Source organism: Rissa tridactyla, chromosome 2 (assembly GCF_028500815.1).
Source record: "Rissa tridactyla isolate bRisTri1 chromosome 2, bRisTri1.patW.cur.20221130, whole genome shotgun sequence".
NCBI lineage: Eukaryota > Metazoa > Chordata > Aves > Charadriiformes > Laridae > Rissa > Rissa tridactyla.
In genome coordinates this window covers 123,151,437-123,165,254 of record NC_071467.1, presented here as the reverse complement: position 1 = coordinate 123,165,254, position 13,818 = coordinate 123,151,437, and the positions used below count along the sequence as shown (strand labels likewise).

Here is a 13,818-nt window from a genome sequence, read left to right as displayed (position 1 = left end):
AATTTCCCTCTGCTATTATATTCCACTGTACTGTTCCTTCTCATTTATCAGAGTTCAGATCTCTGCTTAACAATAACAGTCATTTATATGCAGCTAGACTACAAAGATTTTATTCATCTGCTGCTGTATATTATGTACCATTAGTTGCAAAATAAGAGATGTTGTTACTTTAACAAGTGACTGCTTATTGTATTATTAAATTTCTGAGCACCATCCTCTGCTGAGGAACGGTCACACTACAACGTAAGTCCTGGTTATTACTCTATTACTCACTTTGTGGTTTCAGGGCTTATTGTGCCTCTCTCCCCTAAGGTCCTTGCCTGCGGCCCTGCCTCTACCAGGCCTCCTGCTGTCACCCCTCCAAGAACGATGCACTTCTGCCCCCCTTGAACATAATACTGAGAATTCAGTTGGGCCCATTGAATTAGGAGGTGATTTTGAAGCTCTTCCCTCCAGGACCCCATAAAATAGGGGTCTAAATCAGCACACAGCACACTCAGGATACAGTGTGGGGTTCTTTGTACTTGTGTTTATGAGCTAAGGCAGCTGAGCTGGGACCCTGGCATCCCAGGGTGGTTCTGACTTTAGGTTGCCTGAGTCACGATCTGTGAGTTTCCCTCCTCCTTCCCCATTTTAAAGATGGAGGGAAACTCTGCCAATTCCTCAAGAAGCTTCCTCAAGTAATACAGGATGGATCTGGAGCTTTTGTTGATCCTGAGGATTTCCCTGACAAACAAAATTTTTTCAGACAACCCCTTTGGAGGTCCCCATCTGATTCCCTGAAAAGACAATCCATCCCCCTGGAAGGTCTTTCTTTCAGACCTGCCAGAGAAATCTCTTCTACTTGCAGATTTTTGTTTCTTGAAGTCCACAACAGATTTGTAGGTTGCTTTGAGAGAAAGCAAAGAAGTTAAGAGATGACACCATCTCTTAACAACCCCCACATGTTGGCAAAAAGACCCCAAACAAACAGATCTTGACCCACTCTTGTTCTTTCTGTTCTTTTCCAAAGCATTTCTATACAATTACATTATTTCAATGCAACAAGAAAGCACATGGGATCAGAAACAATTAGATTAACATACAGTACTCACAAATGACTGATGAATAGCTCTAGATCTGTCAGTCACAATGATTTAGCCAATCTAACTCCCATATACTTCTGTGTAAATCTTACCATTGATTTTCCTGTCGTTTGATGTGGCCCTCCACAGAAACTCATGTCAGAGCTAGACGCTAAAGTCAGTAGGCTACTTGTTACTGTAAAAATTACTCATGTAAGCAAAGTTCACAGAAATGAGTCTCCACCATCATTCTTCACACACACACGTTACAGTATTGTTTAATTGTTTACTTATTCAAGTGTAAGAAAAACTCAAACTATACTATACAAGGATGCCAGGCATTCAAGTAACAACATTTTGTACGTAAATCCCCAGTGGAAATACAGTTGCAGTGACGTGTTGGGGACCTTTCTTGTGCATAAACCTGTTGTTATAATCCATGTCATTTTTCTCTTGTTGTTCTGAAGTATAGAGGGCAAACATTATTAATATAACCAATTGGAGGTCTTGTTTTCCCTTCCCATTCAAACCTCCTACCATAGTCAATGGGTATTTTGAATACATAAAGAATACTGAATCGGGTCCTTGATTAGTCTTTGATTTACACCACAAAGACCACAAGATTCAGAGGTTTCCAAGGCAACACCACTTCAACCTCCTTACATTTCTGCTTTGATATGAAACCTCTCATTATATAAATGTATCACAACACCAGTCAGCATGACAGGCTATTTTACAAATATGCCTTCAGATAGCAGACAGCTATATTCTTCTCTTAAGTAGAGGGGGGGAGGCAGGAATAAGGTTACCTTTTACTAAGGGGGAGAGTAACATTCCAAGCTCTATGGGCTTTAGTATGAAATTGTATCCTGAGCCTTCTAATACAGCCAATAAATTTTGAACTATTTGGCCAAAAATCCACAAAAGGGCAGGAAACAAACAAAATAACAGCAACAAAAAGAACCACCCCAAACCCACCACACAAGTCTGAGACTGAGATGCAAGAATTTGAGTAATTGGAACTAATATCTGTGTGTAAAAGCTTTACTGAACCATCGGAAATCTGATACTCCAGCGTATCAGACTGGACGTCTGATACAGAGCTACAGACCAGACAAAGTTTAGTAAAGCATAAAAGACCTACCAGGAACCTGCTGGCACTTTTTTAACGCCAGTTTTGAGGTCTGAAGTGGTACTTAGCGATATACCACTAGCCTTCTTCACTGAGCAGTGTTCAATAGTACAATTACACTCCAGGATCCTTCGGCAAAGCCAGGCTCCCAAAGGAGGAGGGCACTGTTAAAGATGGTTTCTTCTGTTCATCCTTCTTAGTCTTCTAGACCACACCGAGTCTGAGCAGACTACAGGCTGATCCAGAAAGCACAAGGCATGGCTGGCTGGGTTAGCAACAGGATGGCAATAGTTCCAGATGCATCCCTCCACACATTTCCTTGTGCCCTAGCACACTCTGTGCCACCAGAAGGCTTCCCAGAGGCAGTATTACTAAAAATCAGAAAATTCTGCATCACCTGGGGACGCTCCAGCATAAGCTGAGAAAGATGACCTCTTAATTTCTAAAGAGAAGATTGTTACAAGTAAGAACATGCATAGATATTTGTAGTCATGGAAAAAAATAGGAAAATTAGAAAGTCTGGGATTACATTTTTTACTTCTTCCCTCACTTCCAATTCTGGCTGCTCACCGTGACTCTGTGACAGACCTACCATCCCCGGCACCAAAGAAAGTAAATCTTACGGTGTCACAGGAGGAAGAGGAAGAAAAATACCACTAGGGGGCACACACAGTACTAGCAAAACAATTGTTCCTTCAATTGTCCGATCAATTATGTCAGTTTCAGGTCAGAGACAACTGCCCCCAGTTTGCAGTGGCAAAATAACACCACTTACAGATATTTCTAGTTGAATGTAACAACAGTTCCCCAGTTACCACGGAGTGCCCATTTCTGTGGTTTCTACAAGAAGAAATCCCTCTTCACTTACGTGTGCAGAACGTCACTGAAAAACACCTTACATCGCAGGTTCCTTTATAGATTACACCATCTGCTATACACTCAGAGTACTGCAAAATGTTCAGGGCGTGGACTATCTTGGATCACCCAACTGCAACCAAAGCCTTGCTGTACCATCTCTAGAACCAGTTTCGCTACATAGCCAAATCCTGCTGTAACCCCTAAAGATGAAATGTTGCAAGACTGTGGATGTGCACAGAATTCCCACTTTCACTGGGAATGGAGTAATGTACCATTTATGCTGCTCTTTAATTCCTCACCACCATGTTGTTTCTCTTTCCCTCAAATGTTCAGGCGATGAGTCAAATGACCAGCTAGTGGCTGTCCCAAATCCTTCAGGCCACTCTTTCCTATCAGCTTTCTGGTTTGCATGTTGGAGACTCTGAAGAGGACAAATTTTATACCTGAAGTCCAAGGCCCCAGAATTTACAACGAACAGTCTACCACCAAAAAAAAAAAAAAAAAAAAAAAAAAAAAGCTTTGAGAGGCAGAGTTTATGTAGGACAGCTAGAAGACTCACATCAGAATCAGGTGTCACGCTGCGATCCAGTCAGCCCTGACACATTTCCACATAAAGTGGGCCATGGAAGCTGGAGAAGAGCCAGTACAGCAGAAACCCTTCAAGGTTATTTTGCATAGGACTATGCAAATTCTTCATGAGCTGAGGACTTGAGATCAGAGCTATTTGCTTATCAACTTTCACCAGCACTAAAACTCACCTAACTAACCTTAGAAGACAGCATGTTATTCTGAACCACATTGCTGAACAAGCAGTTGAATAAAATCCATTACTTGCTCAAGAGATTTTTAAGACATACGTTTCCTTAATTATTGTCAGATATGCAGGTCAAAAAAAAAGGAAGATTGATTTCTGGATAAATAGTATAACTGTGATGTTAAAATGTTGTATGAAAAGACAAATTGTGAATTAAAGAATTTTAATGCTCTTTTAATGAAATGATGGGAATATTCAGGAAGCACTTGCAGTCAAGAAACTGTACACATCCCCATCGATGGCATAATGCAACAACCTCTCCAGTCTTCGTCATCTTATCACACCTCGCTGATCAGGATGCATACCTTCTTGCCTAGCCATACATCTGTACTGATTAATGTAATACTAATAGAATGACTATGCTGTTGGCATCAGCATTGTTAGAACAAATTGACATTAGCTGGAAAAGTCAAGTCAGTCTTATTTTTTGTGACCCAGTGCTGTCATCTTTTCTCTTCACTGGTACATGTTGTGCCCCAAAACTGGCCCTCAGCATCCAAAAAGCAAAGTAACCCCAGACCTGTCCCTGTATAGAATCAGGGAGGTGAAATAACATGTTTTAGTTTTGTAACAGGGTCATTTCTGTAGTGCTCAAAAACTTCCCAGCATGCCTAAAGCAACGCAACTAACAATCATCATTTGTTGTTTCCTCCAGGAGAGAAATTTGTGCCATTCAGTGCCTTGCTTCGCTAGGGAATTTTGGTCTGTTTCGTTGATAGATTTTTTGGGGAGCTTTTGTGTGGAGGAGGGAAATAGGTTATGCTTTATGATTTTGGGTTTCTTAGTGCTTCATCAGAGGAGGCATAAGAATCAAAAAAGCATCACCTTGCCCATGAAAAGGGTGGTTGAGATCTGCGGCAGTGCTCATTTCTTGAGGAAAAAGTGGAAACACAAGCTCCTTTCCCTCCAAGGTCTCTCCCACAAAACTCTAAAATCTGCATTTCCAGCATCAGTCTATCTATATCAGTACAAAAAATAAAGCCTGGCATCTCTTCCCCACCCAGACTAGAAGCACCATAAGGCAGCAAAGCAAAGAACCAGTAAGTTATACTCAATAAGCCACTCACAACATATGTGCTCTAATCCATTTTTTGTGTTTCATCCCTCCCCTCCTCAATCCCTTCCGTAGCACACATAAATCAGAAGGTGGCAGTTGCAGCATTATTTCTTCTATGCCTCCCATCGCTCCTTTCCAAATACTCACTCATCCATGGGTAGAGGAGCTGTTACGCAGCTCTGTGTGTGTATGTACACACACACACATATACACATATTATTTATGTATATATATAGGCCTTCCACTCTAATAAGAGGAAGGGAAGCCCCGTATGAAAGGATCATAACCCATCCACGCTTTGTGAAAGCATGGTAAATGCAAAGTCCTTGAATCCACGCTATGGCTATGCATGGCTTTGTACTGCAAAAGTTAAATATACTTTCCAAAACAATACAGACAGGGTTAAAGACCACCTCACGCCTAAAGACGCCAGGATCCAGCATAAATTGAAAGCAATTCCTGTGAAAGAAAAGCTGCTTAAAGGACAGCAGACGTTATAGGAATTATGCATGTGTATATACAGTATGTATAGCATGTAATATATAGTATGCATACCATTTGCAAGCATGCGTATGGTATATGCGTCTACATTCTAGTTTAAATTTCTGGTAGCAAATTCTAGGGAAAAAATAAATGCAGAACACCAAAGCAGCTACAGAGAGGAGCAAACAATGAATTAAATTCAGTTCCTCACAGAATAGCTTATTCAGTAAAACATAACACAACAGTGTCTATTGGCTTCTTAACGACTTAACTACTTAATTAAGTAGTCTTAACTACTGATTCCTCACTAGTAACTTCAAAATTTTACTGCTGCTTTTTTTCAAGATGTTCATGATTTTCTACCAGGATGGCAAAGAGTTACCAAAATGTTCACCAATTAAGTTTTTCCCATTGTATTCCTGTTGTCATTTATAGGTTGTTTAACATCAGAAATGTATTCTTAAGCACTTCCTCACTTGCATTATCATAGATTATCATAGATAGTGCAAGACAAGTTCCAAGGACAGCCTTAAGTGTCTGAAACAGGTAGTGAATACTCTGTCTAGACAAGAGATGCAGACAACACTGTTCCTCTTCTCTCAATTCTGCCAGCTGCTAACAGCTTTGACAGTAAGCTGAGTACTTGTAAATGCCTGCACCTCTTCCATTAGGAAAAAAAAAAAATAGCCTTGTCTAAACAGAGAAAAAACTTAAATCCTACCAACATCTATTTAAGGATTAAACCCCCATTCTACTGGTAAATTAATGATGAGCAAAGCCAAGGACTATTTCACATTCTTATCTGACACACAGATAAATCAGTGAGCTACAGATAACACTCTTCATGTGTATGTGACACTCACCTGATGTAGCTTCTGCCAAAATTCAGGTCCATCCTCCATTTTTCTTAAGCTTGGTGGAATGTACCAAAAGCAAACGTTTGCATACTCCGGCTAAACAAGAGAACAAGTCATTCTTTATGAGATATAACAAATGAGACAGGAATACATACCATAGCTTGTCAAAGAGTTCTGCTTTATTTTCTTTTTTGGAGGGGGGAAGCCATTGAGTTTATACCCTTTTCATTAAAACTTCCTTCTCTGACTCACTTTTTGTTTCCCTTTTTTGAAACTAGAAATAGTTTTTGTATCATCTATTTCTCTTCCTGCTGCCAGAAAAAGGAAACCTGTTGGGGTTCCTTTTTCGTTTCTTCTTCCTATATACATATTTAACTCTGCTTTGCTCACTGAAAACTTGGGTTAGGAAAAAAGTGTAAGAGGGGCATAGAGGTAACTTATGGATTTCAAAATTGAAGGAACTTTAAAGAGAAGAACACATTTTCTTTTTAGTGTTTTTTAAATGGAAATTTCCTATGATGCATTTTACACCAAAAAAAAAAAATCAATTTTTGTTACCATGTTACACTTGCACACCCAGTCATTTTTCAACTGAACGCTGACAATGTCCTTTTATATCATATATCATACAGCACATTACACAGTACCAGAGTTAATGCCAGTTTTCTCAATTTCCTCATTTTATAAGAATCTCAGGACCCTTTGCAGGGTATGCGCCATATCCTGGATATATCTTGTACAATATCTAAGCAGGCCTTTTGAGCAAAGACTGAGACTCCACATCCCTGCTTCCCTCCAGAGAAATTTTGCCTTTAAACTCAGCAGAGAGTTAGCTGCAAGACTCCCAACAAGAACGGCTGTTCACCATAAAATAAGGCATTTTGTGCTTATGAGGTTTCTGTTTCATATATGATTGAGAAAATGTTCCCAGCAGACCAGTCCAGGATCTCTCTACATTTCCTGCTAATTTGGAATGATTTTTTTTTTCCCTCCTCGAAAAGATAGCAATAGCATGGGAAATAGATGTGCCATGTAATCCCATCCAACACTACCCATAAAACCACTCAGTCAATCCTGACCTACACTATCTGCAACACAGTATTTAACTGGGATCTAGATTATAACATGGATTATAAACTCACACGCCCCTCTCCCCTCCCACATGCCATCCTCATTAGTACTGGTTAAAAGAAAAAAAAAAAAAACGGAAGTTAAAAGGGAGCTTGGTAGCTGGGTCACACCATCTCTTTGCCCCACTGTGAATATGGCTGCTGTTACAGTCCCAGGCAGCCTCCTGAACAAGGAGAGCCCACCAGCTGAGACAAGTTCTTTCATGAAAGGGCACTGAGAACTGCTCATATCATTTTCCGCCTCGCTTCAAAGAATGCATTAAATACAGTTTAATCATCAAGAAGAATATCGTTGTCAGCAGGAACAGAGCTGCAAACCTGCCACCTGCTGCCACTGAATGAAATAAAGCTCAGTTCTTAACGTCCCATTTCTTTCCCCAAAGAGCATGCATTGAGTACACACATAAACACAGACCCTGAAAAGGCAGCAGCTTCCTCATGAGCACAAGCACTAGCTCACTGTTACAGGGTTTATTTTAAAACTGTTTAAAATCAGACGGCAGGAGCAGACAGATGGCATATATTACCATGTTGTCATTACCTATATTGCCTTCTTGATTATCTCAGTTTCCTTTCACACATCAAATACATCATCCCCCCGTGAAAATACCATTCATCCTAGAAAAACTTAACTACCCCCAGCCATGCTTCACTCTATTTCTGGTTATCTTGTCACAGCTCTTATCCAAGTACGTAAGCAATTACACCACAGAAGAGTTCAAGATGACTCAAGCACAAGCAGCATTTCCAGGCCATAGCACAGTTCCCGTTACAGGACTCTTCTCACTGCATGTATCAGAGGATCATCATCTTCCTCCGCTTCTTGTACGAAATCCAACTTCCTTTCAGAAAGCGCTCACTTAAATGGGCCTAGCTGCCTCCCAGCAGTCTTTCTTCGATTTCTCACTGCTTGTCACCCCCTGCACTCCTGAAAACCTTTTCTTAACCCTTGCTCAACTTCCTTCTTATAGCCCATACTACAGCTCTCCCTCCAATCCCACTTTTAATCAAGGTGTCCTGTTCCTGCAGGAACTAGACAGCAGCCTCTGCTCTCACCAACAGCTTTCACATCTGCAGTAGATCTGGGCTCTCTGCTAAGATCTCCAATAACAGAAATTAGAGAGCTTTCCACACTCTTGCTGCTTCAGTAACCCCTTCATATGCCGCTGTCTCAAAATTTTTTACTCCATGTAAAGTTTCCCAGTATGCACTTTCAAATTAGCAGTTTTCAAAGTTAAAGGGAAAAATTTATATTGTGTGAATAGTACAAGATTTTATTTTTTTATATTTCGTATATCTTCTAGCCTAACCTGGAATGCTCATGGCATCAGCAAGTGTAAACCAAATCTGCATCATTGTGGTTCATCCGTCTCCATGTGTAGCATTTACTTCATTTCCCTTCCTCCTCCATGTGTTCTCTCCTCCCCACACTGCATACAAAGCTGGCTTTCATACACGTACACTTCCAACAACGCAGAAGGTTTTTCCAAAAATGACAGGTCTTAGCAACATCCCCAGACATTAGGCTTATTAACCAAAGAGCTGAGGATAGGTAGAAAAAAAGCACTTTAGCTCTGCCCCCTTTATTCACCCTCCCCCAAGCAAGATCACCAACAGGTGACAGGTTTAGCAAAGATGAGTGAAAAACACAACTCTTGGGCAGTTTTCAGGAAGGTGGAAGTAGAAACAGAATTAAGGAAAAAAAATACGGACTTTAATGATGAAAAGTCCATTTTTAGGATCAAAATACTCTTCCATCCAGCACACAATCTTATCTGTAAGTCTGGCAAGCACTGCTTTTTTACAGCCAGACTCTTCACTTTCACAGAAAAGTGCTCCATCTATTACCCTGAGGCAATACAGGCCCAGAAGCTAAGAAAATAGGTAGACTGATGGTAGGGAATACAGAGCATGTTATATGTGTTCAATCATATCTGTGTACCTCCAATACATAAACTTATTAAATTATATACTTTGAATACAAATTAGCAATTTGCTAAAAAGGACAAAATCAAACAATAGAAACGCCCCCCCAAAACAGCAACAGTTTAGTTCCTTTTTCACTTACCTCCAAAAGAAGCTGGAATCCCTCTCTTTTCTTGATTTCCTCCACTAGATATCTGTAATCAAAAATGCATGGGTTTAAAGCATAGAAGAAAACAATACATACAGACAACAACAACAAAGTTCTTGAACACGTATACACTTTTTTTTCCTTCTTTTTTTTTTTTTCTTTTTTTTCCCCCCTAAAGAAACCACAGAGTTAAACCTCATTTCTACCTGCTGTGAAAGTGCAGTAGCTATAAGTTCGTGGAAACAAATGAAGGCTGCAGCCAGCCAAGGAGCACTGAGGAGAGGCCAAATTCTGTCCTCGGGCACAGATTTTCAGTGGAGCCACATGGCACAAATTGATCCTATTTGCATCAGGCTGTGAACTTTCCCAATGCAAATTTCCAATGATGTTGCTCTCTACAAATTAATTCCTCCACCTCTTTTTCTCAAGTGCTGATGCTGTGCTGCCATGTTATTTCATGGTCACTCTGACATCTTTTCCACTACTATTGTCACCGGGACCTCATAGTTTAGCCCAGAATTTAAAAGTTTCCACGTGCTTCAAGCCCAGCAATTTTCCCAGTACTGTCCTTGTTCCACGCTGTACACAACACTGCACATTCCCATTCAGCAAGCCACTGCTGATGCACAGTAATCCCTGGGCATCCTACGCCAACAATGCACTGAAATTGTGAATTGAATTTCTTTTCTTTTTCACTGTCAATATGAAAACCACAGAAGCCTTCAATGCGTAGACGGGTTTGAATCAAACCTTTGGATCCAAAGGGCTTCAATTTATAGAATTTTTTAAAACATGACCTCAACTTTGCCATGGCACACATCACACAGGAATTCTGAAGCAGAGAGGACACTTTGACATAGCTGGGACTTCTATTTATTCCTCCCCCTCAAAGCCCCAAGGAAAACTCCAAAGAAATCACCTCAAATACACACAGCTTTTCCATCTTAACAGAATTTTAGTCTTCTACACAAAGACTTTGCTGTCTAAAAGTAATAAAACTGAGACAGTTAAACTACTGATCATGTACAAGCCTGTTCTTTTGTTGCATTTATTTGGCATTTTCCTGCCCGCAGCTGCACTACCGGTCATCACACAAATAATTCTTTTATCCACTACTTGAAGAATAAAAATATTGTCAAAATAACCCCCCTTGGTCCTATCCGCATGCCTGAAACCTGTCCCCGCAGGGACACCTCTAGCACAGTGGTATCTGCAATGCCTGTTATTCGGCAGACGTGCTTCAGAAGCAGGCTGGCTAGGGAGGTGGTAAACAATACCCTAGATGGCACGCATTTTTCAAAACAGAGCATGGGGAGTTGTCACGCTGTTTATCATTAATAAGTATCACGCGTGTGACTCATTACCTCTTAGCACACGTCCTTGCAAAATGGTTGCTGCGGTCGAGCGCCAGTTCCCACAACACACAGCTCTATGGGTTGTGTCACACTGTGCACTGTTGAGGTGTTTCACGGTAACAAGTCAAGGTTCTGGGTCTTTTCCAACGTGACCACTTAGACCCTACTGCATGAATTTGTTTGTCACCTGGCTGTTAATGCCCACACTATTGTTTAGGCTGAAAGAGAGGTATACTGAAAGGTAAGCAGGAGGCTAGATACCATGTGAGCGTGTTGGGGGGAACCTGTTTCTGTAAGGGAATCGTCTTAAGTAAAACAAGCTCAGTGCTTTTGTCCTGTTGATTAGAAGGTACTTGTCTGTGCCATAAAACCAACATTTGGCAAAATCAGCAGGCTATTCACAGGACAGTGGTCCTGAATTTATTTTTTTTTTTAATAAATCATGAAAAAGAAGCCTACATATGCCTACTTTTTTTTTTTAGGTTTTGAATTGTTAGAGCTATTTTACAACACTTAATACCCTTCCCTCTTACAAGTGCCTTTTTTTTTATACCACCATCTCACATAGAATATCTGATGTCGGTCAAGCTCACAACACTGTTAATCATGTTCTTAACTACGCTGCCAATAGCCTAAGAAAGCAGACATTAGAAAATCTATCACCCATGATTTATCTTGCCAGGACCATTTGATGGCAGTGAAGAAGTTTACTCTGTGTATCTTTCCACAGTTGACAGTGGAGTTTTATTATCATGTCGTGGTTGTAGAACATCAGAAGGGCTTGAGTCTCAGTGAGGACAGGAGTGCAGAGAGAAGTGGTATTTGCTATGATTAAGCCTTGCAGAAAATGAGGGGTGGAGATCTGCAGTGAAAGTAGACATATGTCTGCTAAGAGTGGGTGTCAGAAGAGGAATCAGGCAGAACTGCAAATATGCTGAAGCATAAAATGCAGAGGTGGTTATAGTTGTATTCTAAAAGCAGTTTATTTCTACTTTCTTTTTAGCGTACTTCATAAAGCAACATCTCTCTACCAAAAATAATTTGAGGAAAAAAAAAAACACAGCAAAAAATTTTCCAAAGTGATTAGCAGGATGCTCTTCTGTATGTATTTTAAAAATAAGCCTTTCCAAATAGGTAGTGTCACAGTGTTCCTGTTATATCTAATACACTGAAAACATGATTCATCTCCAGAACAAGAAGAAATTAATGAAATAGCCAATAACCAAAGTTTGACGTAACGGAAATACATGTCTGCAATTACCCTAAAACCTTTGCAGCTCTGCTTGGCCATGGCAGGGGCAGGGAAAGTAATCTTGCTCTTAAATTCTATAGTCAGTGGACTAGTTCAAGAATTAATCCAGGTCTGGGTTCAGGAAAGATGAAATACTATCTTTGCAACTTCAAAGTAAAAACCTACTGTAACAAATGAGGAGAAAGGCTGCACAGCTGTTGAGTAGTTAGGAAACCTGGCTTAGTGCCCAGTAAACCTGATGTCTCAGCTGCTGAGTGCCCATGTCCATGCAAACTCAAGATAGCAATGCCACTACTGTAAAGAATATACTTCATCAAATAATGACTAAGAATTAAATTTCTTAAAAGAAAAAAAAAAAAAAAAAAACAAACACCAAAAGACAACCCAGTCACTCCTTAGAAGCGTTACCAGCTGAATCCTAACATTCAAAGAAAATATCGATCCCAGAAAGGTCATTAATCACTACGCTCTCAGCCAAACGACCTTGGCCAGTGACCTTGATAAGGCTGAATTCTCCTACTGATAGTGGAATGAATTACTTGCTCTGTACAGACACAGAACTGTAAAATGCTTCAGAACAAAAACAAGGTGCAATTTAACCAGAAGATCTTAAGGAACACTTAACCAGTCAAACAATGAGTGGCTTTAAAGAATTGAAATAGAGGAAAAAGCCACAGCTCATTTAGGCTTTTCTGGCTTTGCCTCTTTCTTTTTATTCCTTTCTAATTCACTCTGGGTTTAGGTTACGCATATTTTTACCTTTTCTTTAAGTGACTTTGTTAAAGTGAGAATATTTTCACTGGAGTAAACATTCAATTCTTTTCGACTTTGTAGTTCATATCAAAAATGGTAATATGATATGGGTGACTGGTTTTAAATATTAATGATTTGACTAGTGGTAGGCTGTAGCTAGCCCAGGAACATGTGAAGATTTCATTGTTGTTTGTCTTGTATAGATTCTGAACAAATGTGATACTTCAGGTGAATTGTTCTTAATAGGCCATTATTTCAATATTATTTCTTCCATCAGAAGTCAAAACAACCTATGCAGTGAAGTTTCCTCCCAGCAAACTTCCCAGAAACTGAGACATCACTTTAGAAACACTTTCTAACAATTTTGCAGAATTCACTTGTGAAACTCAGTGCTGCAAGACCAAAAACTTAGCAAAATTGAACAGCGTGGGCAAGGGGAAGATCACCAAGAAAAAGGTGCTTCAGTCCCTAACAGAACATACTGTAAGCATTAAGAACTTCATCAAACTTGTGGAGAAAAAACAAGCAGCATCTCAGAACAATATGCCTTCGTATACTTCTACTACATGCTAACATTAACAGAGTGTCCTCATACAAATTTCCCCACATCATCGGCTTTCTGCGTTTCCTCAGTCATGAGGAATGAAGTGAGCAGAAGAACAGCTAATTCACTTCTTGCAGGACACAGCTCAGAGCTTGGCACATTAACAGCAGAACACACAGTTATGAGTTAGAAGAGGGTGTATCGGTAAACCTGTCCTATGTCTGGTTCAGATGATATAAATGTTAAACAATGTAGATTGACAGTCTAATTTGGTCTTCTATGTTTATCAACATCTATGGTTATTGCTAAAAGTAATAATTACTATTAAATATTGTAGCAGATGTAGTAACGCTAATTATTATTGCTATTAGTTCCTCCTATTATACATAAACAAAAGGCAGGGGGAGGGGGGAGTAACAATGTGGTCTTTTACAGGATGTGGAGC

At 40.0% G+C, this 13,818-nt stretch overlaps 1 protein-coding gene across 2 annotated transcripts in view; it reads right to left on the bottom strand.

The window, feature by feature from the left end:
* GADL1 (glutamate decarboxylase like 1) overlaps window positions 1-13,818 on the bottom strand; it is an 85,759-nt gene that overhangs the window by 32,170 nt on the left and 39,771 nt on the right. For both annotated transcript variants that reach the window (XM_054192989.1, XM_054192990.1), the window contains 2 exons: window positions 9,464-9,515; window positions 6,272-6,361 (listed from right to left, as the gene is read on the bottom strand). In XM_054192989.1, coding sequence (XP_054048964.1) covers window positions 6,272-6,361; window positions 9,464-9,515 — 142 coding nt within the window. The remainder of the gene's footprint in view (window positions 1-6,271; window positions 6,362-9,463; window positions 9,516-13,818) is intronic.